Genomic DNA, 25,629 nt, shown 5'->3' on the forward strand with positions numbered 1-25,629 from the left:
TTAAATATCAATATCAGGCTGTAATTTGTGATGTATTACTCTTATTCAATATATTAAGTTTTCTTTCCCTGTGCCTGACAAAGTATGGCTTTACATATCAAACACAGCTATTCCAAGCGCCCATGTGAACTCACAACACAAAAAATATTTCTTCTAAGTTGACATGCAGTAAGTTATTTAGGGGGTAAGTTGTTTCCCGGGGGGATCAACTGATCAGTAGATTAATTAATCAGTCAATTTGGAGTTGTGGTAAGTATTTGAGCCCATTTCCAAACAGCACATTTGATTATTCCTGCCTTTTGTTTTAGTTTTTTATATGTTTGAGCATGTTAGTTAGGTAAACTGAGCAGTCCAAACAAATATTCTTGAAGAATGTAAACATTTTTTTCCAATAAACTAAATTAAACGGGACACAAAGGCAATGAAGAAAATGATTGTAACAGAATTTAAACGTCAAAAAAAAAAGGAAAAGAAAATGTACACAATGTACAAAAATGTAGTGACTATTAAAAATGTTGGCAAAACCTGGCAACCCAAAGTTGTGGCCAATCTCGCGAGACTTTACTACAACACCTATATAGGCTCTTGGGTATTGTAGTCAAAATAATGTTATAAGCCGTCCCAATTTTTTTCTTTAAGACGCTGAAAAGCCTAAATAATCTCCTGCGTAGAAGCAGGGTGCTGCTCCGAGTGCAGTTTTGACCCAGACGTCATTTTTAAAGGATTAACACCCTTTGCGCTGCTTGACACTTGTGTATTTTTTTAATAGCCATCTCCAGAAACGTCAACATCGTGAGAAGACGTGCAGAAAGACCTCGAAGCGTGTTCAAGGTTCAAGTTTGTGCGAGAACACAACACATGTGTGCATCAGACACCAGGTCAGACTGATTTATCACGTCGAAGATTTCCAAACACGGAGTTCTTTTTGAACACAGACGAAGGTAACAAATGAGATAATCAGTCGTCGTGCAAATAGATTTAACTGCACAGACACAAGCTTGTTTATGCACTGTTTGTATGGATAAGGCGCAGTTTATTCATTTGATTCGAGGTGAGGTCACTAAGTTGTTGGATCAGTTTTAGAGAATAATCAGCAAGTGTGATGATTAGTATTACTCGGATCAATGATGGAGAATAGCGATGGATCGATCCTCGGTAATGCAATACTCTGTTTACAAGCCAGACTGTTTGTGCAGAACATGGGCGTGCGTGCAAGCACGTACTCGCGTCAAGTACATATAGAGAGGGACTGCGACACAAGGGGCTGTGTAGTGTTGAACTCAACTGTCATATCCTTGACATATTTCGCTATATTTCTCTTTGTCTGCAGTGTTTTGTTTTGTTTATTGAATGAGCAGTCGGGTGTTTGGCAGCTCTTGGTAACCCTTAAAGGGGAGACATGGCCCATCGTTTGCAGGACCGTCAGCACAGGCTGCCAGTGGCTCAGGCCACTGTGTTGACTTTGCCACCAGCCAGCCAAGCAAAGGTGAGGATTTGTTTCTATTCATGCCTTAAACTTAAAAACAGGTGATTGATGATACAGTCGTGTTTGAGCATGCCAGGGTGGGGTTGGCATTTAAAGTTTGAGTCATCTTGTTTACAGAAGAAGAGTCAAAATATGAGTCCATATCAAGCCTAATGACTGTGTATAAACACGTTTATAACTGCATACAAACTAATATTTTTGCAGTCTGTGATCATCACATCCTGCCTGTCATCTATTAGTCAGTCACATCAGGTGATGAGCATTACAGCAGCATTTTTTAAAGGCACCAGCTGCGAAAATAAATAAATAAACAAAATATCTATTTATGATTATGATCAAACCTGAAACAAAGCCTGCCTTTCAACTCTCTCAAATCCAGCTCAGTTATACGGAAGTGCTGTTGTTATTGTGAGATCTAGTACAGTCTTCCTTATAACACCATCTGAAGGACAAGTGTCTTCTGCTATGTGCTTTAAATAGCAGAGAGTTGCCACATAATCCAAAGCTGGTCTTTGTTTACAAAGCAATGGAGTGGATAATATTGAGTAACCAGAATAATTATTCATATTTCCAGTAGTTTCACATGGTTAGGATTGCTGTAATAGTGGATTTTTAATGGCCCAAAGCTTTTGTTTCCTTATTGAACACCAGTACAAAGTCAGTTTTAAAATACTGAACCTGAAAAACAGATTTTTATTTTATTTGCTAAAGTTAAATTACAGCAGTTAAATCTGCAATCATCATAGTAATAATGCAGCATCTTTGTTCTTCAGTTCAAATGCTCTTCTTATCAGTTGGGAGTGTTTATTGGGTTCAACTGTCCCACTCACTTCACGGTCTTGCACACACAAACAGCTCCTGGTCTTGTGAATTGTTACCTTTTGTGATTCTTTCATAACTGTGAAATTTTTGTCTCTAACCAAAATGCGGATTTCTGCTGTCACATAAACGTGGGAGCCTATGTGCTAATAAACATGTGATGTTTCTTATGCAGTACATGAGGATTAGAAAGCTAAATAAACCCAGATAAACAATTAAACTTTTTTTTGGTCCTCCATTAAAAGCCAGCGTAATATTTTGAAGAAATGGGAAGTTATGGTAACGTCAGCACTAAATAACAAAATGTTTTCAAGCAGGATGTGAGGCCTAGCTGGTCTGCTCTGGAATCCCTGTTATGTGGTGCGTTTGCCGGAGCTATCGCCAAAACAGTTATTGCACCTCTGGATCGCACCAAAATAATTTTCCAAGGTAAGTGTGACAATGTGGCAAATATGGAAAGAATATAGGTTGGCATGTTAGCGACTTAACCTCTGTTTTGTGTATTAGGTGTCACCATAAATGCAGCCACTGTTTTTCTGTTTGTACCAGAGTTCTTGCTAAGTGTTCCTGACTAATTACTAATCCTCTTAGTAGATGTTTAACTTATGTGGGAGAGTGTGTATTTTTTAGCCTTGAGGTTCACTGTGTCTCTGTTGTTTATTCACAGTGTCCTCAAAGAGATTCTCAGCTAAGGTGAGTTCAGGCATCTGTCCTATCAGTGAGTCAGGAACTGATAAGTTGCAGATTGACGCAGGTTAATTCATGAATGTAATGATAAGAAAATACAAATAACAAACAAAGGAGTGTTGTGGATTTTTGCATAGGAGTAGTCGCCTGCTTTTCTTCATTTTGAAACATTAGTAGCAGAGTATTTTTGATTTAGGTAGCACAAAAACATGCAAAGTAAATAATGTTATTTTTTTGATTTATAAGCAGCAAATAAATCAGTAATAAAGAATGCTACCATTAGCTAGAAGACTACTGCAGTGCTAATATTCTATATGTTCTTATTCTCAAGTTGCACACATTTTCGTAAGCTTGGTTAGCTTGACTATATAATGTCGTTATCCTGATCGTGATAAGATGATTAGGTGCGGAAAACATGACCGGACTGTACCCTTGTTCCTAATCTAGGAGGCTTTCAGGGTCATTTACTCTACATACATAGAGGGTGGGCTGTTCAGTCTGTGGAGGGGAAACTCTGCGACCATGGTGAGGGTCATGCCCTATGCTGCCATCCAGTTCTGCTCACATGAACAGTACAAAAGACTGCTGGGGAGCAGCTACGGCTTCCAGGGCAAGTGAGTAAGCAATTTATATCAATACACTATATTTACAGCCTGTCTAGTTTTTAGCTGTGCTAACAGGATGATTCTAGAGATGTCACTATAAATCACTCACTTTGTTTGTTATTGGGTTCTTATGACTGGCAATCTATCTTGAAACTCTTAATAGAGTTTTGTCAAATCCGACCCATCGTCAGGTCAAAATTTCTGACGCTGAAATACAGCATCAGAGAGCCTCTAGCATTATTAGTGTGTTTCTTTGATTTTAGTTTGCTCATTCTGTCTGTATACTATTATCCTGGTTGTTTCAGAGCTCTGCCTCCTTTTCCACGTTTCCTGGCTGGGTCTCTGGCTGGTACAACTGCTGCTATGCTTACCTATCCACTGGACATGGTACGAGCCAGGATGGCAGTGACTGCCAGAGAAATGTAAGTACCTAACAATTGTGATAACACGCAAAAGTGTACCTCACCATGTCTTCACCAGTGGAATGGATGAAGCACACTTCATTGTTTGCTGAATGTTACAGTATCACACAACACAAAAAGGTTTGTGTCAGCTTGGTAAATGATGTCTTGCCTGCCATGTGTTCCTTCAACAGGTACAGTAACATCATGCATGTCTTTGTGCGGATCTCCCAGGAGGAGGGTGTCAGGACACTTTACCGAGGCTTCACCCCCACTATTTTAGGTGTTATCCCATATGCAGGAATTACTTTCTTTACCTACGAGACCCTCAAAAAATTACATTCAGGTACTGACCATTGAGGCTTTTTCTTTTCAAATCAGTAAAGTTGAAAACATACATACATCTGTTTTTTCACTTATCAATTTTTTCATGCATTTCTCTGTTGGTGTTTTTCTCAATTCAGAGAAGACAAAGCGATCCCAGCCTTACCCTTATGAGCGCTTGGCATTCGGTGCCTGTGCAGGCCTGATTGGACAGTCGGCGTCGTACCCCCTGGATGTGGTACGTCGGCGCATGCAGACAGCCGGAGTTATCGGTTCGTCCTACAGCACCATTCTGGGAACCATGCGTGAGATCGTGACTCACGAGGGAGTTATACGCGGACTGTACAAAGGCCTGAGCATGAACTGGGTGAAAGGGCCCGTTGCAGTGGGGATAAGTTTCACCACATTCGACATTACGCACAACCTTTTGCTCAAATTGCACCAGATGGGCAACTTTATCCACTGAATCATGTGGGAACAACATAGGCGTAACATATGGCACAGATGAGACTGGCATAAGAGAGGTTGTCAGGTCTGTGGGATGGCAATAATATGTCTCTGGCCTCTGCAGGACTATTGTGTTGCACACCCCTGTTCCCTTAAGGCAGCATGTCAGAAGAATGGACAGGAGATCTGCTGTTCACACAGATAGGCTTTATCTCAGACTTTGAAAAATGCACTTTCAAAGAAAGCGAAGAGACAAAAAAGTATTTTGAAATTGTTCACACAATCTGAGCTTTGTTGTGAAATCATAATACCTTTGTGAAGGTTAAAGCAGTGAACAGCCAGGTGTGTTTTTGATTGCATCAGTATGGAGAAAATATTTGCACTTTATTAAACATGCAATGTTCTTTCAGTTTGACCCATTATCATTACAGAGAACACAATGAGTTTGAAACCTTTAAATTAGGAGATAAATTTTGATTTTAAATAAGCGCTTTCATTTCGTTAGTATTAAATAGCCTGATTAAATAAGGTATTGTTTGTAATGAAGGCTGAGTACCCAGTGTTCTTTGTCTTTGAATTTCATCAAATTGTGTAACTGTGCCAATGTGGACTGATGGAGTGAAAGAGGGTGATCACGTCAGCAGGACTGTGCAGTTTCACTTTCCATGCAGCACTGAGGTGCAGTGAATTTATAGTACTTATGTCTAATAAGTGGACGTTAATCAAACCTTAAACCTAAACAAAAGACAGATTTTGGGGTTATTTGCATGTTCTTGACATTTCTGCTTTTTTACTTTACTGTTGTCACATTGCTTGTACTTGCTTGTAAAGCATTGTTTACTCAGAATCTAAACATAACACACTTAACTTGGTCTTCTTTTTTTTTCTTCTTTTAAATAAAAATAAATTAAACAGTAAATGGATATTTCAAAGATGGATCATATCCAGTGATGTAAATTTAGTTCTTTTGTGTGTGTGTGTGTGTGTGTGTTTTTTCTTTTTAAGATTGTCTTTCCATTAAAGGGTCCATCCACACCACTAAGCAATGAATCCTTTTGTCCACTTGAGGGGGCCATGTAACAAGCAAAGCTAATGGTGCTGTCATCAGCATTCAAGAGCAGATTTAAATCACTGATGTTCGATCAGTTTTACATGGCTGAAGAAAAGCCTTCACTAATGGTTGTACTACCAATAAAATGCTTTTTCATTGTCATAAGTGTTTTGTTTACATTGGGTTCCTCAAAGACTGGTCTATTGTGTCACTTATCAAAGTTTAAATAGACTTAAAAACACTTATTGGACATTTCAGGTACACCTTACTGGACTCTCTCTCCCTTCAGAACTGCTTTAATTATGGTGCAGGTTCAAAAAGGCCCTGGAAACATTCCTCACAGATTTTGGTCCATATTGATAAGTTGCTGCAGATTTGTCTGCTTCACATCCATTATACAAATCTTTGGTTCCACCACATCCAAAAGGTGCTTTATCAGATTGAGATCTGCTGACTGATTCTCATTGTCATTTGAGATGATTTGTTCTTTGTGACATGGTGCATTTTCTTGCTGGAGCCACCATCAGAAGATAGGTAGACTGTACTTGTAGAGGGATGGACATGAGCTGCACCTGTGGTCGGGTAGGCTGCGGCATTTAAACTATATGAAGCTGGTACTAAGTGACCTTGAACCTTTGAATGAACCAAAATAGTAACAGAACTCACACCAGATGAGGCATCGTATTTCCAGTCGTCTGCTTTTCAAGTTTGAAAAACATTCATAGTTGACAGGAGTGGCACTCAGCCCATGGAGATGCTCTTCTGCGTGTTTGGTTGTATTGAATGGTTATTTGAGTCACCTTCTCTTACTTCTGACATCAACAAAGCATTTTTTTCCCTGTAGAACTGCCACTGGATATTTTCTTTGTTTGTGACCATTCTCTGTGTACCTTATAGATGGCTATGTGGGGAAATTCCCCCAGTCGAACAGGTGTGATGGACCCAGAGACGTGTAAATAGGCGTACCTAATAAAGTGGCGGGTGAGTATATGTGTTGCTTGGTCTTCCTTTACTTTCAGTAGATGGCAGCACTGAGCAGCTACTTTCCCTGCACAGCCTGGCCTATAATGGGGAATATTTAGGCTCTGATCACCTCATGGCCTGAACTTGACCTGTATGAGGGGCCGTACAAGCCAAAATTCATACTTTGACTCTCACATACATATATTCTTCTTTCACACACATATATTTTCACTCTCACATACATATATTCTTCTTTCATGCACATATACTTTCACTCTCACATACATATATTCTTCTTTCATGCACATGTATTGTCACTCTCACATACATATATTCTTCTTTCATGCACATGTATTGTCACTCTCACATACATATATTTTCACTCTCACATACATATATTGTCATCTCGCACACCTTTATTCTTAATTCATATCCATGTATATTCACTCTCACATAAATCCATTAATCTTCCTTTCACACACATGTATTCTATTTTTCTTAATGCTACATATTTTTATGTTGACATATATTTATTCTCCTTGCAGGTGCAGCCCTTTCTAGTCATACATATATATACATACCCTTTACCTTTCAACACATATATATTTGTACTCCTATACTCATATACACATACAATCCCAGTGTTTATCCTTTACCCTTGCATACATACACTCTGACATTCACATCTGCATTTCCTAACACAGGAAGTTAATCCTTTAAGCAGGAAGTTATTCTTAAACCAGGAAATGTAATACACTTGGAGAACTTACTTGACATACCCAGACCTAAACCAGAAGAACCAAGCAATGAAGCTGTTCAAAGTTGTCCTGCTTTCTTTGCTAGTATTGCAGTTAATTTGTCGAGTAAGTAGTAATGAAAATGACATTAGAACTTTTTTAAATAATGTATTAGAATGTTTGGAACAAATTCAAAGAGAAGCTACAGATTCTTTTGTTCGTCAGAGGCTCCATAGAGAACTTGGTGATCACATTCAAACCTTATCTGGAATTTTGTCCATCTCAAGATTTGTTGACGATGCAAGAAATAGAGAAGCAGTGAATACATTACAGTCCTTAAATGGATGGCTAATTTTTTTACTGACTGCTTATGAAACCAGACAAGGAACTACATCTGAGAACAGACTTGTCTTGCTACCTCCACCTCTCATGACTTGCTCTCAAGGTCGACCGCGATACAGCATTTCAAGAGAGCAAATATCTCATTTAGTATCTCTTGGAATGAACTGGCAAAGCATTGCAACATGCTTAGGGGTTAGCTCCCGTACTCTGTACAGGCACAGAGAGGACCTTGGCATTGAGCCACTTACTTATGCAACATTATCCGATGAAAACCTGAACAGGGTTGTTAGGGAAATCCTTCAGTATACCACAAATGCAGGTGAACGATATGTGCATGGCAGCTTGAGATCACGTGGGTTACGAATCCAAAGACAAAGTCTACAAGAAATTGAGCCCTTTGGACGTTCCCTCAGAAGACGCAATGCAATACGTCGACGACTGTACAGTGTTCCTTTCCCCAATCAGTTATGGTGAGAAAATTCTAACAGAAAAACAGTCCTGATTCTAAGTCTATAGCGAAATGGATTATCTAAAGCAAAATAACTCATTGTTTTATTTACTCAAACGTGTGCATATCCTTGACCATGTCATAGTTTCCCCATACATAACTTCTACTTATTTCATTTTTCTATAGGCATATAGATGGAAACCACAAACTTGTGAGATGGAGGATGGTGTTCCATGGCTGTGTGGATGGTTTCAGTAGAACCATCATCTACCTTGCGTGTTTAGATAACAACAGGGCATCAAGTGTTTTGTCACTGTTCATGGTTGGTGTTCAGAACTTTGGAATGCCATCCAGCGTGAGATGTGATCATGGACTAGAAAACACTGGTGTTGCCTGTTTCATGCTTTACAGGCAAGGACTGAACAGGCATAGTGTTATCACTGGCAGGTCTGTGCATAATCAAAGAATTGAGCGATTATGGGCAGAATTAAATCGAGTGGTCTCATATCATTTTGTTAATCTTTTCAATTTTATGGAGGAGCATGGTGTATTAGATTCACTTAATGAGGTCCATTTATTTTGTCTTCATTATATATATTTGCCACGTATTCAAAGAGCTGCCACAGAATTTCAGAACCAGTGGAATAACCATGGACTTTCAACACAAGGAGGGCAAACCCCTCTTCAGCTGTGGCAAAGGGGCATTATCAACAATGCAGGAATACATAACCCAAATATGAATGGTATTTGTGAAAATGACTTTGGTATTGATGAATGCAGACCACTGCCAGAGCTGGAGACAAACAATAATGTCGTTGTTCCATCAATTAACATTTCCATCAGTGACACCATGATGGTTACACTTCAACAGACCTTTGATCCATTTGAAGATGATGGCAATAACGGTATAGATTTATTTTGCAACCTTGTTCGTTTTCTTGAGAGACAATCCTAAAATATCAACAAGGCCTCTGGAGAAATTTCATTTACTGTAATTGTGGTTGTGCAGCTTAAAAAGAATACAGTGCCAAGACTGTTGTTAGTTCAGTATTATTAGAAGTTTAGTCACAGCTTTAAATTTCAAGAATGCTACTATCAACCTTTACATGCATGTTTACGGTTTGTATACAATTTTAAAGAATTTATGAGTTGTATTATGTGAGTGTGTTGAGATTTTACAACCATGTTTTGTTTTAAAACACCTTGTTAAAAGAAAAAATAAATTTGTGCAACCACATTTTATTGAGGTTTTTGGTCATCACAATCACCAGATGTATTGTCTTGGAACAAGATGACTCAAACTGATAACATTAACATTAATACAGTCATACAGTCAATACATCAAACATGGATCACTGATCAAATAGAATAGAAGTGTCAGATAAACAATATTGAAGAACACCAGAGAATAAAAGCAACAAACAAGTACAAACCTAGAAAACAAAAATAATCACAATGCACATAAATTAATGCAATGAAAAAATTATTATTGAATTATGTTAGTATATATAACTATTGTATACTTGTAGAATGGTACCCTGACAAGCAAAAAGACTTGAAGCAAATGAACATTTGTTAAAAGGTCAATGCAAAAACAGAGCCTCCAATCACAAAATAGGTGGGTGACATATGAAATATGGCAACATAAAGTAAATTCAGCTTGGTCTCAAGCGTGTTAATTGGTGTTTTAGGTGGAACATTTTGAACATTTGTTTGATTTCTGGGAAAGAAAATGCAATGATATTCAAAACACCCCCCCCCCCTCTCTTAGAATTACTTAATGGTTGACACTCATTAATTTAACTGAGTGCAAAACTCAGATTAGCATACTAACCTGACCAGGAATTAAGCTATTCCAAAACCATGTGTATTACCTAATGCAAAGTCCATATTCTCCTGAAAGTCTTTGTAAGAGGTATGAAGTGGTAACTTTAAACAATTGATGCACGTGTTTGCAATGGGTAGTTTAGACATGGTTTGTGCATCTGGCTCTTGGTGAAGAAATTCAATGGACGGTTGTGGAGAGAAGCCAATTGGTGGAACAGTGTTGGCTCCAGTGGCGAAGGCAAAAATTGTCCCCAGCTTCTGTGTTCCGTCTTGATCTAAAGGAAAAGCAATACTGTCAAAAATGGCATTAAAGACAAAAAACACAGCAAGCATTTCTACTTTTAACTGATTCAATGAAAAGATGCACTGCATTATAAATTGAACACAATGCTTAAAACGCTAAATTTACCTTCTGCATCTGCTAGGTAGTCTCTCCAGAAACTGTCAAGAAGGTCAGCTGTAAGCACTGAAGGTGACCAGCATAGAAGGGTGCGAAAACTCTCTGGGTGATCTTGGATTTTGTCCAGCACCTCAAGTGTCCGTAGTCCATCCTGAAAGCTAAATGATAATCAGAATTACCTTTAAAATCACAAATCACATCAAAAATGAATGGATCCAAGAAGTATAATCTAAAACATATGAATTTATATATACAATAATTTTTACTTCAGATTATTCACATCATCAAAAGTGTATATCCCAAATCTGCATTTTTCATGTGATGCTGTCACCTTTGGAGGCATGGTGTACCTACACATAAAGAAATGTCACACAAAATTCCCAGAATACAAGGCAATCAGCATGGGTTTGAGTTACTTATTGGACAACAATAAATACATACATACATACCTTTCAAATGGACCACGGACTCTGTGTATTACTTGGAACATGATAATGTCATGTATAAGCAGATCCTTGTCTTCCAGCCTCCGTAGCGGCCTCAGGCAGCCAGCATTGGCTAAGTATTCCTGAAGTGGCTCAGTTGCTACTATCAGATCTTCAAAGGATTTACACTCTTTAACCTTCAAATAAAAAAATAAAAAATTAATGGGCCCCAATTAATACATGGAGTAGAACGAAATGCACACAATACTAAAACATTATCCAACAACTGACAAATCAGTTTTACCCTTTTAATTTTTTCACGCAGGTCACTATCGGCAACATCTTCTAAAACTGGTTTAGCCAAATCTGGGCCATCAACAAGGCAAGAGAAGAGTGTTGGGGACAGAAAGCCTGCTGGTGGACCACCATGTACAAGGCTTACTGCAATGGCTCTGCCTGCAATGAAGTACCTGTCCTCCCTCATGGCTAGAAATAATGAAAAACATTACATGTCAATAGATGCATGAAAGCGCTTGACAAGAACTTCATGTGTCGTAGCAGAGCATATCGGTTGATTTCCACGTGATCCCGCACCTCGGCAACTCCAATGCCGGGGATCAAGCTCTGTAAGAATTTCACTCCTCCTCAGATGCGAAACTCTGGTTCCTTTACTGCTTGGTGCCGTCCGTGCACATCCTGTCTGGTAATGAGTCTTTGTTTGTAGTATCATTCGGTAGCTGTAGTTGGAGCGACAGTTGAGGCTCATCAGTGTCGCGTTACTGGCACAGGTTTCGTTGAGTGAACAGTCCATACACTTCCTCTCGTTCCTCGGTGGGCAGAAAGTGTATATGTATTTGCATAGCAGTCAGTTTTATTATTCAAGTAAGCTGTAGTGTTCATAAACTGCCACCAGAAATTAGTGGCATAGCCATGGGGAAACTTGGTGTACTTTCCTTTGTCATACAGTGTCTGCCTTTTCTTCATATAGCGTGACTTATTGTCCCTCACGGAAGCAAAGGTGAGGAGCCCGGCCATGGTCAGGGCCGCTGCAGTTGTTAAGAGCCACCACCTCATGACGACGGGACACACCCTCCTGTCGCGAGTAGACCCCCCGGCCAGGAAAGCTGACCCCTCCACCGGGCGAGATCACAACAAGTGGGCAAGCCTGCCATCAGCTGTGTTTAGATGGCTTCACTGACTCGCCTGCAGTGACTCTGATGGATCCAGGATGGTCGTTCCGCAATTTTGCAAGCGGTCGGTGTAGTGAGGAGGACTTGGTATGGCCCCTCCCACCTGGGTGTGCTCCAGTTTTTCCTTTGGAGCACCTTGATCAGAACCCAGTCACCGGGCTGTGATCTGCAAGACACTTGATAGACATCATTACATTCTTCGTCATTTACAATCATCTCTTTATTTTCCTACAACTTAGACATACATTTTGCTACTGAAATTATATCTGCCTTTTTCACTGGGTAGATTTCTGGCCACTTTGAGAATACATCTATAACCACTAGGGTGTATTTTTACCCTTGGCATTCATTTAGCTCAATAAAGTCCATATGGATTGTGTGGTCTCAGGTTTCCCTGAGCATTATATTTTTGACACGTCATGCACGTTCTGACAAATTGTTTTGCTGAGGTTTCAAAATTTACAGTGTAGAATTTACAGTGTAGAAATGAGAGTTGACAATACTGGTCAGTCCCCCCGTTGACAAATGCGTACAGCCATGAGTCACTAATGCCGCCATTTTGTGGAGGAAATTTGGCAACACTGGCTTGCCATAACACATCATTAAGTCGTTTGTCAGAACTGCACCGTGTTTTAGCCATTTTGCCTGCTCTGCTGTGCTTGCTGCTTTTGTTCATTTTTCAACACATCCAGTGGAATCTGATGTGTGTTTACTGCCATCAATGTGATGTTTGTCTTTTGTGCCGCCTATTTTGCTGCTCTGTCAGCAAAATTGTTGCCTGTAGTAATGAAAGAGTCAGTAGGCGTTGTAAGAGGTTGGCATGCTGGTTTGCCAGTTGGTGTAATCATTCCTCTGTTATGCCAAATTTTTTGCAAAATGATGCACAGCAGAGAAAACATACTGGCTGTCTGTATGTATGTTTATTAGTTTGTCTTTGTGTATTTAGCTTTTGCGTATCACAGCTATCAGCTCAGCGCTCTGTGCAGGACATGAAGAAGAAAGTGGTTTTGCTTCTATTATTTTACTATCTGTGGTTACTGCGTAACCTACACAGTTTCGGCCTGTGCTGTAAGGTCAAATGCTGTTCTCCTAGCTTCCACACTTGCTGATCATAAGGTGGATCTGGGCCTGGAGTTTGTTTAAATCTCAGAATGTTGTGATACTCGGTCGGTTTCTGGCACTCAGGTGTAATACCAGAAAAGAATGGCATGACTGCTATCTTAAGTTTTGTCAGAGCGTCTCTACCTAGCAAATTTACTGGACACGACGGGTCATATATGCATTTAATAAAGCACCTGCGGCCACTTGCTGTGTGTACTAGTTCTAAAAGGGCAGTTAATTGTTGTACAGTTGTGTGGCCTGAAGCTGACTTTACAACTAATTTGTCCTCTACTCCTACAATCTCGTGGGAAGTGACCTTCCTCTCCACGGTACTAGCAGGCGTTGTCTCTATGTTATCTGCTGTTTCTGCATGGCTGTCTGCAGCCTTGGTGTTTGTGACTTTGCTCTCCTCTCTGTTCCTGATAGCCACCTGCGGATTAGTGTTTTAGTCTATTGTCAACAGTCAGCCTTATTTTGAAGTTACAGAAAGCTTCTTCTTTTTTGTTTGTCTTGGTTTGGGAGAATAGATGCAACACTACATTTTCACTTAAGGCAGTTTTGAATAATTTCTAGTTTTTCAAACAATTCATGGATCTCACACATTTCAAACTTTCAAGTTAGGGTTGTTTCCCATTTATACACATATATATATATATATACATATATATATATATATATATATATATATATATATATATATATATATATATTTAACTTTGCATTGCTCACAGCTCATAGCTCACAGCTCTAAACCTAGGCATTTTTCAATCATATGCCTAATCACTATGTGTCACTGTGATTCTCAAGTATTGTCACAAGTTCGTTTAATTCGTTTCCAAAACCAACAAAATAATCAAACAAAAACAAAAAACATAAACGTGTCAGGACACAAAAGAAAAAGAAAAATGCTGCCACCCGAACAAGGCAGAAGTCTGCATATGTTGGCTTTTAATAGCATGCAGCTTGTAACATGGTAGACTAATGTGCCTGTGTTAATTCAGCTCCATATTATTGTGTGAAGTTGCACTGGGTTGGGAGTGGTTTTGTGGTTGTCACATTTTTGGTGAGCCAATGGCTGGAATGGGGTTGGACTAATTAGAGGCAGGTGTACTTGATTGCACTGATACACTGGTCTACATATAGCCCACACTACAAACACTGCTGTGTTGTTTTGTCTCTCTGTGCAGTCCAGGGCCTATTATATGCCACAGCCTAAAGGCAGCAGAGTTCCAGAGGCTTGAGTGACCACTGACTATATGCTTGCAGGGTGGTGGGTCTCCAAGGACAACTTCTAACCCTGTTAAAGGCAACATGTGGGGTGCAACTTGGCCGTGTGGCATAGCTGTCTCTGGCCTTGGGACTGTGTGTTTTTATACAATTCATAAGTGGGACACTGTTTTATCTTTTATCTCTTGATATATTTTTCGTCAATAAATTATCTTTTAGAATTTTATTGACTGTCATCTTTTTGCCCACGACTGAGACGGTTGGTCAGACCTAGAGTCTTTCTTTGGGTGCGTTACAGCAGCTTCTGCTCTAAAAGAAACAAATAAATAAAAAGAAAAGAAAATGTGGAACATGCTCATCAGCTTAGCAGTGTCTACATATTTAATTCAGCTTCTCAATCCTGTAGTTGTAGCTGTTGTCTACAGGGTTTTGCTTATTGGTTGTTATTATAGGTGTGCTCTATATCTCAGCAATGTGTCATTCTAGGATGATAGGTTTCAAGCTGGTCAAGTGCCTCTATGCACTTCATTAGTTTAGTTATTCTCTGTATTGTCTTCATCTCACATGTCATTACACTGAGTTTCAGCAAACCTTAAGCTTGATGCAGACTACTGCTTAACAATTATTCACCTCACATCATAACCGATTAAGGTGCCTCTTCATATTAATATTATGTCATTGTTAATATTATCCTCTTTGTCTTATATGACAGCAATAGCATATTATAATATTTTATCAGTGTGTACCACTATACTACTACTGAGCCAATTTGATAGTTAGGATCATCTTATTCAGCAAACAGATAATTTAGAATTCATCCAATCTGCGGTCACATTTGTTCTCTCTGTTGCATGGCGGACCAGGCAGTTCTATTATAATATATTATTTATATTTTATTTTGTATCCATCAAGGGCTTCAGATGACCTGCAGAATCATCCTTTTTCCAGGGTGGAGACAGTTACCTTTTCACACACTCTCCTTGGCTGAACAATGACACAGCCTTAATATACTTTATTTATGTTATTAAAATATTTTCGTGTGAAGTATTTGCTTTATATTCATTTTATACATGCTGGGCATGGTCATCATGCCAACTGTGTTTCATTGTTAATATCACTTTACAGGTTGTTATCCTTGCTATTATTAATTTCAAATACTCTAAAGATAATTTCTACTGTAATTTTCCCTTCATCTTTATTTCGTACTTTTTATATTTCTATCTACTCAGTGGGGTCTGTTTTCAACCCTTTTGAACTACTACAAAACTACTGTGATCTCTAGTTTTCACTTAATAAGGGATTATTATGTTCTTCCTGATATGGGTGTTGCTGCAGATGCGGCTGCAGGAGTGAGTGATGGTTTACTAAAAGGATTGTGGGAACTGCACAGTGTCTCGTCTTCTGGTTTTACTAAACTGGCAGTTGAGTTCTATTCTTCTGACTGTTTATATTTTGTTTTCTTAAATCTCTCAGTTTACAGACACTGTTTTTGTCCGGCGTCTGGACTTTTCTTTTCTCACCACTGCTCGTCAGCAGGAGTGAGTTTTAATTTCACTTGCTTGATTACCCATCTTATTTATGTATTTACTTATTTTTGTTTAAGTAATATATACACGATACAGCTGCTATCACCTTCGCTGGTATTAGAGACGAGAGTGGTTGCTCACACGCCCTTCTACTTTCGGACTATTTCCAAAAGCGGTGTGAACTTTACGAGACGGAACTCGACCGTTCTCTCAACTCACCAGCACGTCAGTGAATAGCAGTAAAAGAAAAACACAGTAGGAGCAGCTCAGTCTCTTATTGGACCGTGAAAATTCAGCTTGCTCCGTTAATTAAAACAATACACACACACACACATTCACATTCACACTTATTCGCGCGATCGGAACCCTTATCATAAGGGGAGCTGCCAGTCTTTCTGTAGACGAGCTACTTATTCCCTTGACCCAGCTGGGGGAGCTACCCAGAGCTCCAAACCTAACCCACAGAAGTGGGGAGCTTCCAGTCGACGAGCTCCAAGCTACCAGCCGACGAGCTACTTTAAACCCACAGAGGTGGGGAGCTTCCAGTCGCGACGAGCTACTTTCGCTATTTTAAATTCCCTGAATTTAAAATACGCTTTTACGCAAGATTGTGTCAGTGTGTCTGTATCTACCTGGTCGGTGTCGCCGGGTCTGGTCCACCTCGATCGGGCCCCACCACCGTGGGTCGCTTTCTAGAACGTTGGCCAAGACTCGAATTTAACGCCCTTGGTCTTTGACCACACACCTAGTGTGTGGGCTGTCGACAGACGGACAACGTGGACTGGTCACGGAGATGGGACACGATGGAGGTGATCCGGCTGTCGAAGGACCAAGAAATGTCGGGGGAAAACTCTGTAAAAAACCCAGGAGAAATAAAGACACAATGAGACAGAGTTACTTTCTTTATCAAACGTGTACACGGGTGAGCTGCTAAGAACAACTCACACCATGCACAGTGGCTTGGTAATTTTTATAGGCACAGAGCACAGAGACAGTGAGAACAGGATAACAAATAATAAACAGATAAAATAAAACAACTCCATATATGGTGCTAGTCTCGTCAGCAGAGAGCTAGGGAAGATAAAACAATCTAAAACAATATGTCCCAGAAACAAGATGTGTTTGCTGGGAAAGTCTAAAAAGATAATTCTAAACTAATCTAACCACAGGCAGAGGGCAGACAAAAGGCATCTTTGTACATTTAAAAGAAGGTAAAGAAACAGAATCATTTTTCCTGTAACATTCATAAAAATGATTTTTTTATTGCATTACTCCAGGGATATCAGCCTAAAATCAATACATACCAGCACTATCAAGCGCCAAGTTCATTTTGCCTTCTTCACCCTCAAACATTGGAGACAGGGGCAAAGCTTCGATCAGAAGTCTTAGAAATTCTCTTCTTGGTCCACCCAAGTCAACAGCCTCTTCAGGTACTCCCATATCGTCAGAAAACCTGACAGAAATTGTGTGGCATGGATCATATGTCGCTCGTTTAAAACCTCTAATTGCTCCATCCAGGACTGTTGATCTATTAATGTTGAACTTGCATTTCTTCTGTTGGTTTACTTTTGCAGAAAGTTCCTCCAAAATATCTTTTGCTGATACCAAACAACTTGAAGTCCTGTAGGATTAGAAAAAAGAAAAGAAAAAAAAAGAAAAAAATATTGAAAAGAACATCAGTAAAAACATTCACATACAAGGGCTACAAGGACATACAAAGTTTTGTCAAAATCAGAATCAGCATACTTTATTAATCACCAAAGGAAATTATCATAATCATAAGCAAAATGTACAAAGGAGTATATTGCTCAGTGGCTTTTTATATTGTTTATATGTTTTGGAGAACTAGAAAGCACTAGAGCAAAGAAAAATAGTTTCAATGCACAATAAGTAAATTTCATTTCATTGTCAGATGGGCTGTTAAAAATTCGCTGCCTATTTCAAATAAAATAAAATTTGCCAGCAATACAGCATTATCATTTGACTCTGTAGACATTATTCAAAAAACTGTTTTGTTAACAGCAAATATAAATATCATATATGCATATAAATATCTGAGGATGGATTACACTCCTTCACAACACTGGTTACAGTATTGGATTGCAACAAATATGGTGTGTTTAATTGGCTACTGTAAAACATTTGTATTTGAAACTAACCTTTCGCTCTGCAGGCTTGCTAGTATAGCCTGGTTAAGTTCCTCATCATCAGAAGACATGTCAGATAGTGGAGTCATGATTGAAAGGTAGTTATCGTAGTTTACAGATTGACTGTGTGTTGATGTAGAGGGTAATGCTGAACAATGATTCTCTGGATTCCTGGTCTGGTAGGGTGAGCTTGAGGTATTTCGGCACGTCAGGACCAGAACTGGATCACTTAAAGATGCAGATGATGAGGTAGAAGGCTGACTAGTGGAAGGGTAGATTTCCAATGAAGACACTGGTAACTGGCTGAAGGAAATGTTTGTTGAAGCGCTGCTGTACTTGTGTGAGATACTACTTTCATGGGTCAAGGCAGGAGTTTCCGTTAATAATGTTCCATTACAAACTGATGAGGCAGGAGATTGCGTCGGAGCAGAGATTGGTTGGAAGGCAGCTGTTGAACTGGCAAAACTGTCTGAAGATGATGAGCGCAGCTGCCTTGATGAAACAGGGTTTTCTTCACAGTTTTCCTCACTGCTGTAGCTTGTAATATCATCCTTAGAAATAAAATAATAATTATAATAATTCACATATATTGAATTTGAACATTAAATACCATATATCCAACCTCTTCTGCTTATTCTTATCAGAGGTGGGGTGGTTGGAGCCTATCCCAGCTACCATAGGGTGAGAAATTTCAAGAGTTAATAGAGCTTTCTCACAATTACTTTTACATACTAGGCAGACAAAATTGTAACACATCTCCTGAACAGCAGTAGTCTTACGTTCTATAATTCACAAACAGTCCAACAGAGCAGCTGTAAATTTAGTCAATACCAGAGCTTAGGATTAACATTTTAAAAAAGGAACATTAACTTGGTACTATTCTATCCAACTACAAAAGGTGAAAGGCAAGTTTAAAAAGAACAGACATGAGAAAGTTCAAAGGTTGTTTATGCACCAATTTCTGGTCTTCATATTATTACTGTACAGTGCTATGTAGATTCATTCAAAAGTCAAATAACGTACCAAAATTGGTTTTGATGGTCTGATGTATAGGGCTTTTGATTTATAAATTTTATGTATGAGATTTGCATCCAGCTCCTGTCCTGCTCGCAGTTTGGGCGCAATCAGTCTGTTGCCACAAGCCATCAGAAACTCCAGGCTGGAAAACAGTTACAGTAAGTTGTAAAATGTTTAAAATCCAAAACAGCAAAAATGTTCCAATAACTTTTTTAGAGCTAATCTTGTTTTCCTCTTTGAATCAGACTGAAACCAGTAGTAACAGAAGTAAACTTTATACAAATGTCAAAAAAGTATGCCAAAAATGGAGTGTTCAAGAAAGGATAACTGATTTGGTTCTTTTATTTTAGTTTACTGATTCATGTCTACCTGTTCTCTGACTTAAATCGTTATGTAAAGCTTTGAAATGCCTAGATATCGAAAAGACTACTGACAAAAGCTGTGTCGCATTAGGTTTCGACTGCTAGCACAACCTACCTTACATCAATAGAAAGTTTATCTCCAAAGGCGTCCCTTATTTGTTCAGAGACAGTTTTCTGGTCCCAGGATTTTTGGAATTCAAATCCATTCAATATATGCCCTTGTTCATGTAAATGTTGTTTTGTGCGATGCTTGACAACAACACTGCTTGATGGCCGTGGAAGAAGGATGACATCTTTGTTGAAAGTATCATGATAATGTGTCTTGGCCCTATAAAACAAAACAGAAACTATATTCAGATTTATGCATCTTTTGTTTTATTTACCTATACTTAGACACTATCAGTTCCTTAAGAAAGTTGCTAATGTCACTTGGTAGTGACCAGCTTACACGTTAAACTGTTGCTAAGCTTTTATGAATAAAATAAAATGTTACACAGTTTATATAAAAAAAAAAAAACAGTATCGCAGCTAGCCATTTAGCCCACTTGAATATGTTTAAAGTTGCTTGTGCATGTAAGAGTTGAGTATAATAGCAAACACAAATAACAGAAACATAATTTGAAAGAAAAAAAAATGCATAAAGTAATAGCATGCCTATAAATTGCCTTTGAAAAAAAATGGAAAATGTACGTAAAATAGAAAATGTTTTGGGGTTTGACCATTTTAATTCACTGACGCTTGAATTAAATAAATAAATAAATAAATATATAGTACAATGCATAAGGATTTTTTTTACTGCTCTACAAAGAGGCATACAAAGAAACATTTGCTATTACTTTTTACTTTGACTAAAGAACAAAAAAGACACCGATCATATTTCTTTTTTTCTTATTTCATACACTGTAGAAACTGGACTGAAGGCATGACTTGGCATCCATGTTTATCTACCTCTACAGTGGTACAGATATTGATCCACTCACAACACAGAGTTGGATTGATGTCTTCTAGCAAGATTAAAATTCTACCCCAAAAAATAAATAAATAAATAAATACAAAACTAAACAAAAACAACAAGAAAATTAACCCAACCTTTTATTTAGCAGGCTAATGTAGCTACCACCTCCCACATTAATAAAGAAGATTTAATAAAGTAATCTTAAAGTAAGCATCAACTTACACTCGGGTCACAAGTACAAACAGCCACTAATATTGAAATAAATGCCACGGTCTTTACTGTTTTTAATGTGGATGCTGCTGAATAAATTAGCTAGGGCTAAAAATTTATAAGGGTAAAAAAGTGCGTTGCTAAATCAGCAAAGCACATTTCGTATTTTGTATTTCGCAGTTGTATAGTTAAGTGGCAAACTGTTTTGTTCTTACCTTTTCCTTGATCTGCAGTTCCAGTTGCCAAAGTGTTTTTGGGTCTGATATCGCAAAGACTGCCCCACTCCAGTCGAACTCCGTGTAGCTACTTGACTCGTTGAAGATACCCGGGTGTTAGCTGGTCTAAAAAGTTCCCTCATCTCACTTTCCACCGTGCTGTGGGTAACACTGGGTGCAGTTGAGCCCGTCCCATCTCGATCAAGTGACGAGGACAACGATGTGACCGTTTCAGGAGATGATAAAATATTTCTTAACAACCCGACAGCTTGCTGAAGAACTAGAGTTTCTTCTCCCCCCTCCATGCTGTCAGACACTTGAAAGTGACCCGCGCGTGCTTCTCAGCCAATCACAGCGGTACAGACACCCAGCCTTCCGTTTCCATTAAACTCCTTCCGTTTCCACTATACTCTTTCATTCACATACATTATTCTCTTGCATACATATATTTTCTTCAGATATGTATGCATTCTCTTCTTACATACATATATTATTTGTAAGATTAAATGCATTTTGAATGCATGTAAATGAGAGCAAAATGTAGGAATGCATAAATGAAAATGCATGTATGTTAGAGTGCAAATGTGTAAATATGTAGATTAAAATACATGTATAAGAGAGCATAATATTGCAATGTGTGTGTTAAATATGTGTAAACATGAGAATAAAAATATCTAAATATAAAAATTAAAATAAAACTACGTGAGAGTGAAAGTATATGTATGTGAAAGAAGAATATATGTGTGTGAGAGTGAAAATATATGTGTGTGAAAGAAGAATGTATGTGTGTGAGAATGAAAATATATGTGTGAAAGAAGAATGTATGTGTGAGAGAGTGAAAATATATGTGTGTGAAAGAAGAATGTATGTGTGAGAGAGTGAAAATATATGTGTGTGAGAGTGAAAATATATGTGTGTGGAAGAAGAATGTATGTGTGTGAGAGTGAAAATATATGTGTGTGAAAGAAGAATGTATGTGTGAGAGAGTGAAAATATATGTGTGTGAGAGTGAAAATATATGTGTGTGGAAGAAGAATGTATGTGTGTGAGAGTGAAAATATATGTGTGTGAGAGTGAAAATATATGTGTGTGGAAGAAGAATGTATGTGTGTGAGAGTGAAAGAATAAATTTTGGCTTGTACGGCCCCTCATAGCCTGTTCTCTTGTTCATTTAGAAGCTTTTTCACTGTTATTTTATGAGTTGTATTTAACACATACATGCAGCTTAGTTACTTATTCAGTTAAAAAATATAGAGAAATTAAAATTATAAATCCCAAAAAGGTTAATTAACATGCTTAAATACTGTATAAATGTTTGATGTGCTGTATCTTTTCCCTCAATATATGATCCCAGTATAACTTTTCTCTATATTTAATATTTGGGAATTTTATTTCTTTTTAAAAATGTTTGGATTATTTTAATAAACTTTATTACAAAACAAAGCAAAACAAAAAACCCAACAAAAAATGTAAAATCACTCAGCAAATGAAAAATAGCCAGAAACGAAAAGCAGTTGTAAGTAAACAAACGAAATTAAATAAAAATTACAAAACATAATTTAAGTGACGTCTTAAATACATTCACCTAAACCTTTTGTAAAAAAGGAACTGATTTGAGATAGAATATTACTTTGCAATACTATTTATATTTTTAATATTTAAGACACTTTTACATTTTAGTTGTCATTCTAAACTGTTTTCTCAAATATATTTAAGAAGAAGATGGCTTTGTTCAAATCTTTCCTCCATCTTATCCTGTTTTTTTGTGCTGCGGGTACACATGAGCTCTGAGTAACTCTGAATTATATGAGTGTGTGTGTCCCCAGTCTGTCGCATTATTCGGCACCCAAAAACTGTTTCTATTCTTCACCGCCGGCTGGGTGTTGTCTCCTGAACTTCCCATCCGAGCTGGATGGAGGGATGCTGCCCTCTTTCCGTCTGCCAACCTTTTCTCGCCCACCCTCCCTACCTTTATGACCTTGACTATGAATTATGGGATATCCTGCCACCCTACAGTGTGCAGCCACCCACCCAGGTACTGTAATAGTCGAAACAATGCGACTGGCTAGATAACATGGTTGGAGGGCGGGTGCCTGAGAGAAGCGGGCGGAGAAAGAAGAGGAGGAGGAGGGGTGGAAGGATGCTTCTTGAAGGCGCCGTTGCCATAGGTAACCTGGATCTGTGCCAAGGGAGGGGAGTGAACCATTTGCATGTATTCAAATCTCGCATGAATAATTCACTTTGAAGCCCCTGCTGGAGCACTGGCAGACAATAGCCACACACACTTGCACATAAATGCACAGTATAAGGTGGAAATGCACACAAAAAAGCCTTCCCGCGCGCACACACGCATCCAGTCTCCGAGGGTGTGAGAAAGGTGAGGAGTTTGGACTGGGAGGATGCTTTCTATAAAGCCTTTCACTGGAAAGAATCAGATTAGGCTGAAACTGTGGCAATGGCAGTAAAAATTTTCCACAAGAAGACTTGAAAACATTCAGGCACTCTTCACCCGTAACACAATAGATGTGAGCAACCTGGCAGAGGGGCCATTTGACTTTGAATCTTTGCTGTGGATGTCACAGCACAGATTTGGAAGGTTGAGAATGTATGATAAACATATGCACACATGTTCACACCCCTCGTGGTGTCCTGCAGAGGAAATGCTGGCAGGGATCCAGTTGCCATCACTTTGAAGGCCTGCTCTGTGTTAGACTCCTGCGCACCTGTCTCCAAGGCAGCTTCCATAAATTCACGAGCATTAAAATGCCTTGAGGGATGTTTTATCTAACATAAACGGGCCTGTAAACCTTTAGCCGTAAACTTCCCTTAATAAAGCCAAGAAATGGGTGAAAAAAATTGCTAATCCCACTGCCATGACTATAAAACTCAGTCAGGAAAAAGCTACAATCCCTCCATGCACATATGCTGATATTTACAAGTGCTATATGATCGTCATCCTCTCCTACTGCCACCTTCAGAGCACCCACTCCCCATAGCTCAGTCTTGTTAATTTTATAAGATCCTGCATATTGCCACTTATCGGCTGGCAGCGTTGTAAAAGCTCTGGGGTCAGTGCATTACTGAGCTGCTGGGCTCCACTCTTCCATTAGAGGGAGTGTTCAGGCTGCGTTGGCCTTCACTCAATCAAATACGGGCTGTGAACGGCTGCTCCAAGTGCAGATGAGGGGGCACAAACACACACTTTCCCACACACACAAACATACAAATGGAGACTCCTTCAATGCTTTTTTTTGTATGCATAAATCTGAGCACATAAAATCTGGGCACCTGCACACACACACACACACACACACACACACACACACACACACACACACACACACACACACACACACACACACACACACACACAGTGTATGCGTGTTACCTCTACTCACTGTTTAAAGCCCTGAGGCAGATAACAAGTTCATTTGCATAGTATTTTTGCATTTAAAGAGAGTAAATGCATACGTGTATGTGCTTGTTCTGCTGCTGACATTTTCACCACTTGGCATTTAAACATATTCAACACGCAATGAGTTGTAGCTTCCTCCAATCCCTGGATCAGGTGAAACGGATGAGAGGCGCAGCCTACAGCAGCGAGCAGAAATAAGAATCGGGGTGTGCGGGTGATTTAATAGAGATTCCAAAATAGAAATTTAAATAGAAGTTGTGTTTGTTGGAACGTACAGTTAGGAAATTATTTTTCACAATCAGCCAGGAAATGAGGTCAGTTTTATGCCACTGCCTGTCAAGGTAGTGTCAAGGTCATAGGACGTTAAAGATGAGTGTTGATGGGAACAATGTTGCCTTTATTTCTCACAAATAATTTGTGACTGCTCTGATTTTCTGACTTTCTGGCATATTAATGTTGTCTGAAGACCTTTTTCAAAATGTTGTACAATAGCATTGATGTTTAAAAGGAACATTTTATATGCATTTTAATAACAGTAATCATATTTTTGTCTATTGTTTTTTTTTTTTCATGTAACACCATTTCTGCACTCATAGTCTACACACAGAAGAGACACCATACCCACCATCCAGTGAGTGTGTGCCCGTTTATAAACATGTATCTATTTCTTCTGCCTGAGAAGAAACTGGGGGTCGGTGTGTGGGTGTGTGGGTGTGTGGGTGTGTGGCGGGTGGATGTATGAAGGAGAAAGCTCTGACAGACTTTGCATGTGAATGGCCGGGGTCCTGTGAACCTTCTGCTCCCTAGCTCCGCACTCAATGGCATCACTGCAGTTAGCATGACAAACTAGGCTCCAAGTTCTCGGACTTTTTGAGACAGCCTCTCCCTCCACACCCCCACCCTCAACAGCCCCACCCATCAATGTCCTGACTCCACCATAACAAACCCGTTACCCCCAACTTGCTCCTCAGTGCTTTGGGCTGGGCCTAAAGAGTTTATTTGGTGTCTGGGGGGGTACCAAGTTCAGGGGAGCCAAGGAGATGACCCCTGCAAACAGACACACACACACTTCCTGAGTGTGAGAGAAAATTTAAAATTGCACGATCACCGGTTTTAAGTATGAATTGTTTTCTTCTTTGTTATATACACCAGAATTAAAAAGAGGTTTCATTCCCAGCCTTTTTCCTTTCTCATTTCAGCTTCCCTTACACTCCAACATCACATTAACACATTTCATAAAGCCAGCCCTTCATTATACGTGAGTATGATAGCAGTCATTGGAGTCTGGAATTAGAACACTTA

At 39.0% G+C, this 25,629-nt stretch overlaps 2 protein-coding genes across 4 annotated transcripts; one reads left to right on the forward strand and one right to left on the reverse strand.

Annotated features, from left to right (window-relative positions):
• The first annotated feature begins 618 nt into the window (after window positions 1-618).
• Window positions 619-5,811, forward strand: LOC146546501 (mitochondrial coenzyme A transporter SLC25A42-like). Of its 3 annotated transcripts, none has more exons than XM_085265374.1 (8): window positions 619-831; window positions 1,331-1,486; window positions 2,623-2,734; window positions 2,973-2,998; window positions 3,440-3,606; window positions 3,903-4,019; window positions 4,193-4,344; window positions 4,463-5,811. In XM_085265374.1, exons 2-8 carry the CDS (start codon window positions 1,400-1,402, stop codon window positions 4,786-4,788), a joined length of 987 nt encoding a protein of 328 aa, XP_085121500.1. In that variant the 5' UTR covers window positions 619-831; window positions 1,331-1,399; the 3' UTR covers window positions 4,789-5,811. The 3 variants fall into 3 exon arrangements, with proteins under 3 accessions (XP_085121500.1, XP_085121498.1, XP_085121499.1); XM_085265372.1 differs by having other exon boundaries at window positions 620-941; XM_085265373.1 differs by lacking the exon at window positions 619-831 and having other exon boundaries at window positions 954-1,486.
• A 3,571-nt stretch (window positions 5,812-9,382) lies between these two features.
• On the reverse strand, window positions 9,383-21,393 carry LOC146546502 (uncharacterized). The gene is made up of 10 exons (XM_085264715.1): window positions 20,913-21,393; window positions 19,648-19,860; window positions 19,177-19,312; window positions 18,166-18,704; window positions 17,311-17,627; window positions 11,267-11,448; window positions 10,987-11,159; window positions 10,804-10,887; window positions 10,547-10,695; window positions 9,383-10,412 (listed from the first exon to the last, which is right to left on the reverse strand). The coding sequence occupies exons 1-10, from the start codon at window positions 21,215-21,217 to the stop codon at window positions 10,156-10,158; spliced, it is 2,355 nt and encodes a 784-aa protein (XP_085120841.1). The 5' UTR covers window positions 21,218-21,393; the 3' UTR covers window positions 9,383-10,155.
• Window positions 21,394-25,629: the final 4,236 nt, after the last annotated feature.

Source organism: Mchenga conophoros, linkage group LG23 (genome assembly GCF_057382185.1).
Source record: "Mchenga conophoros isolate Kocher_MC1m ecotype Shallow Benthic linkage group LG23, M_conophoros_male_GT1.1, whole genome shotgun sequence".
In the NCBI taxonomy this organism is placed as follows: Eukaryota; Metazoa; Chordata; class Actinopteri; order Cichliformes; family Cichlidae; genus Mchenga; species Mchenga conophoros.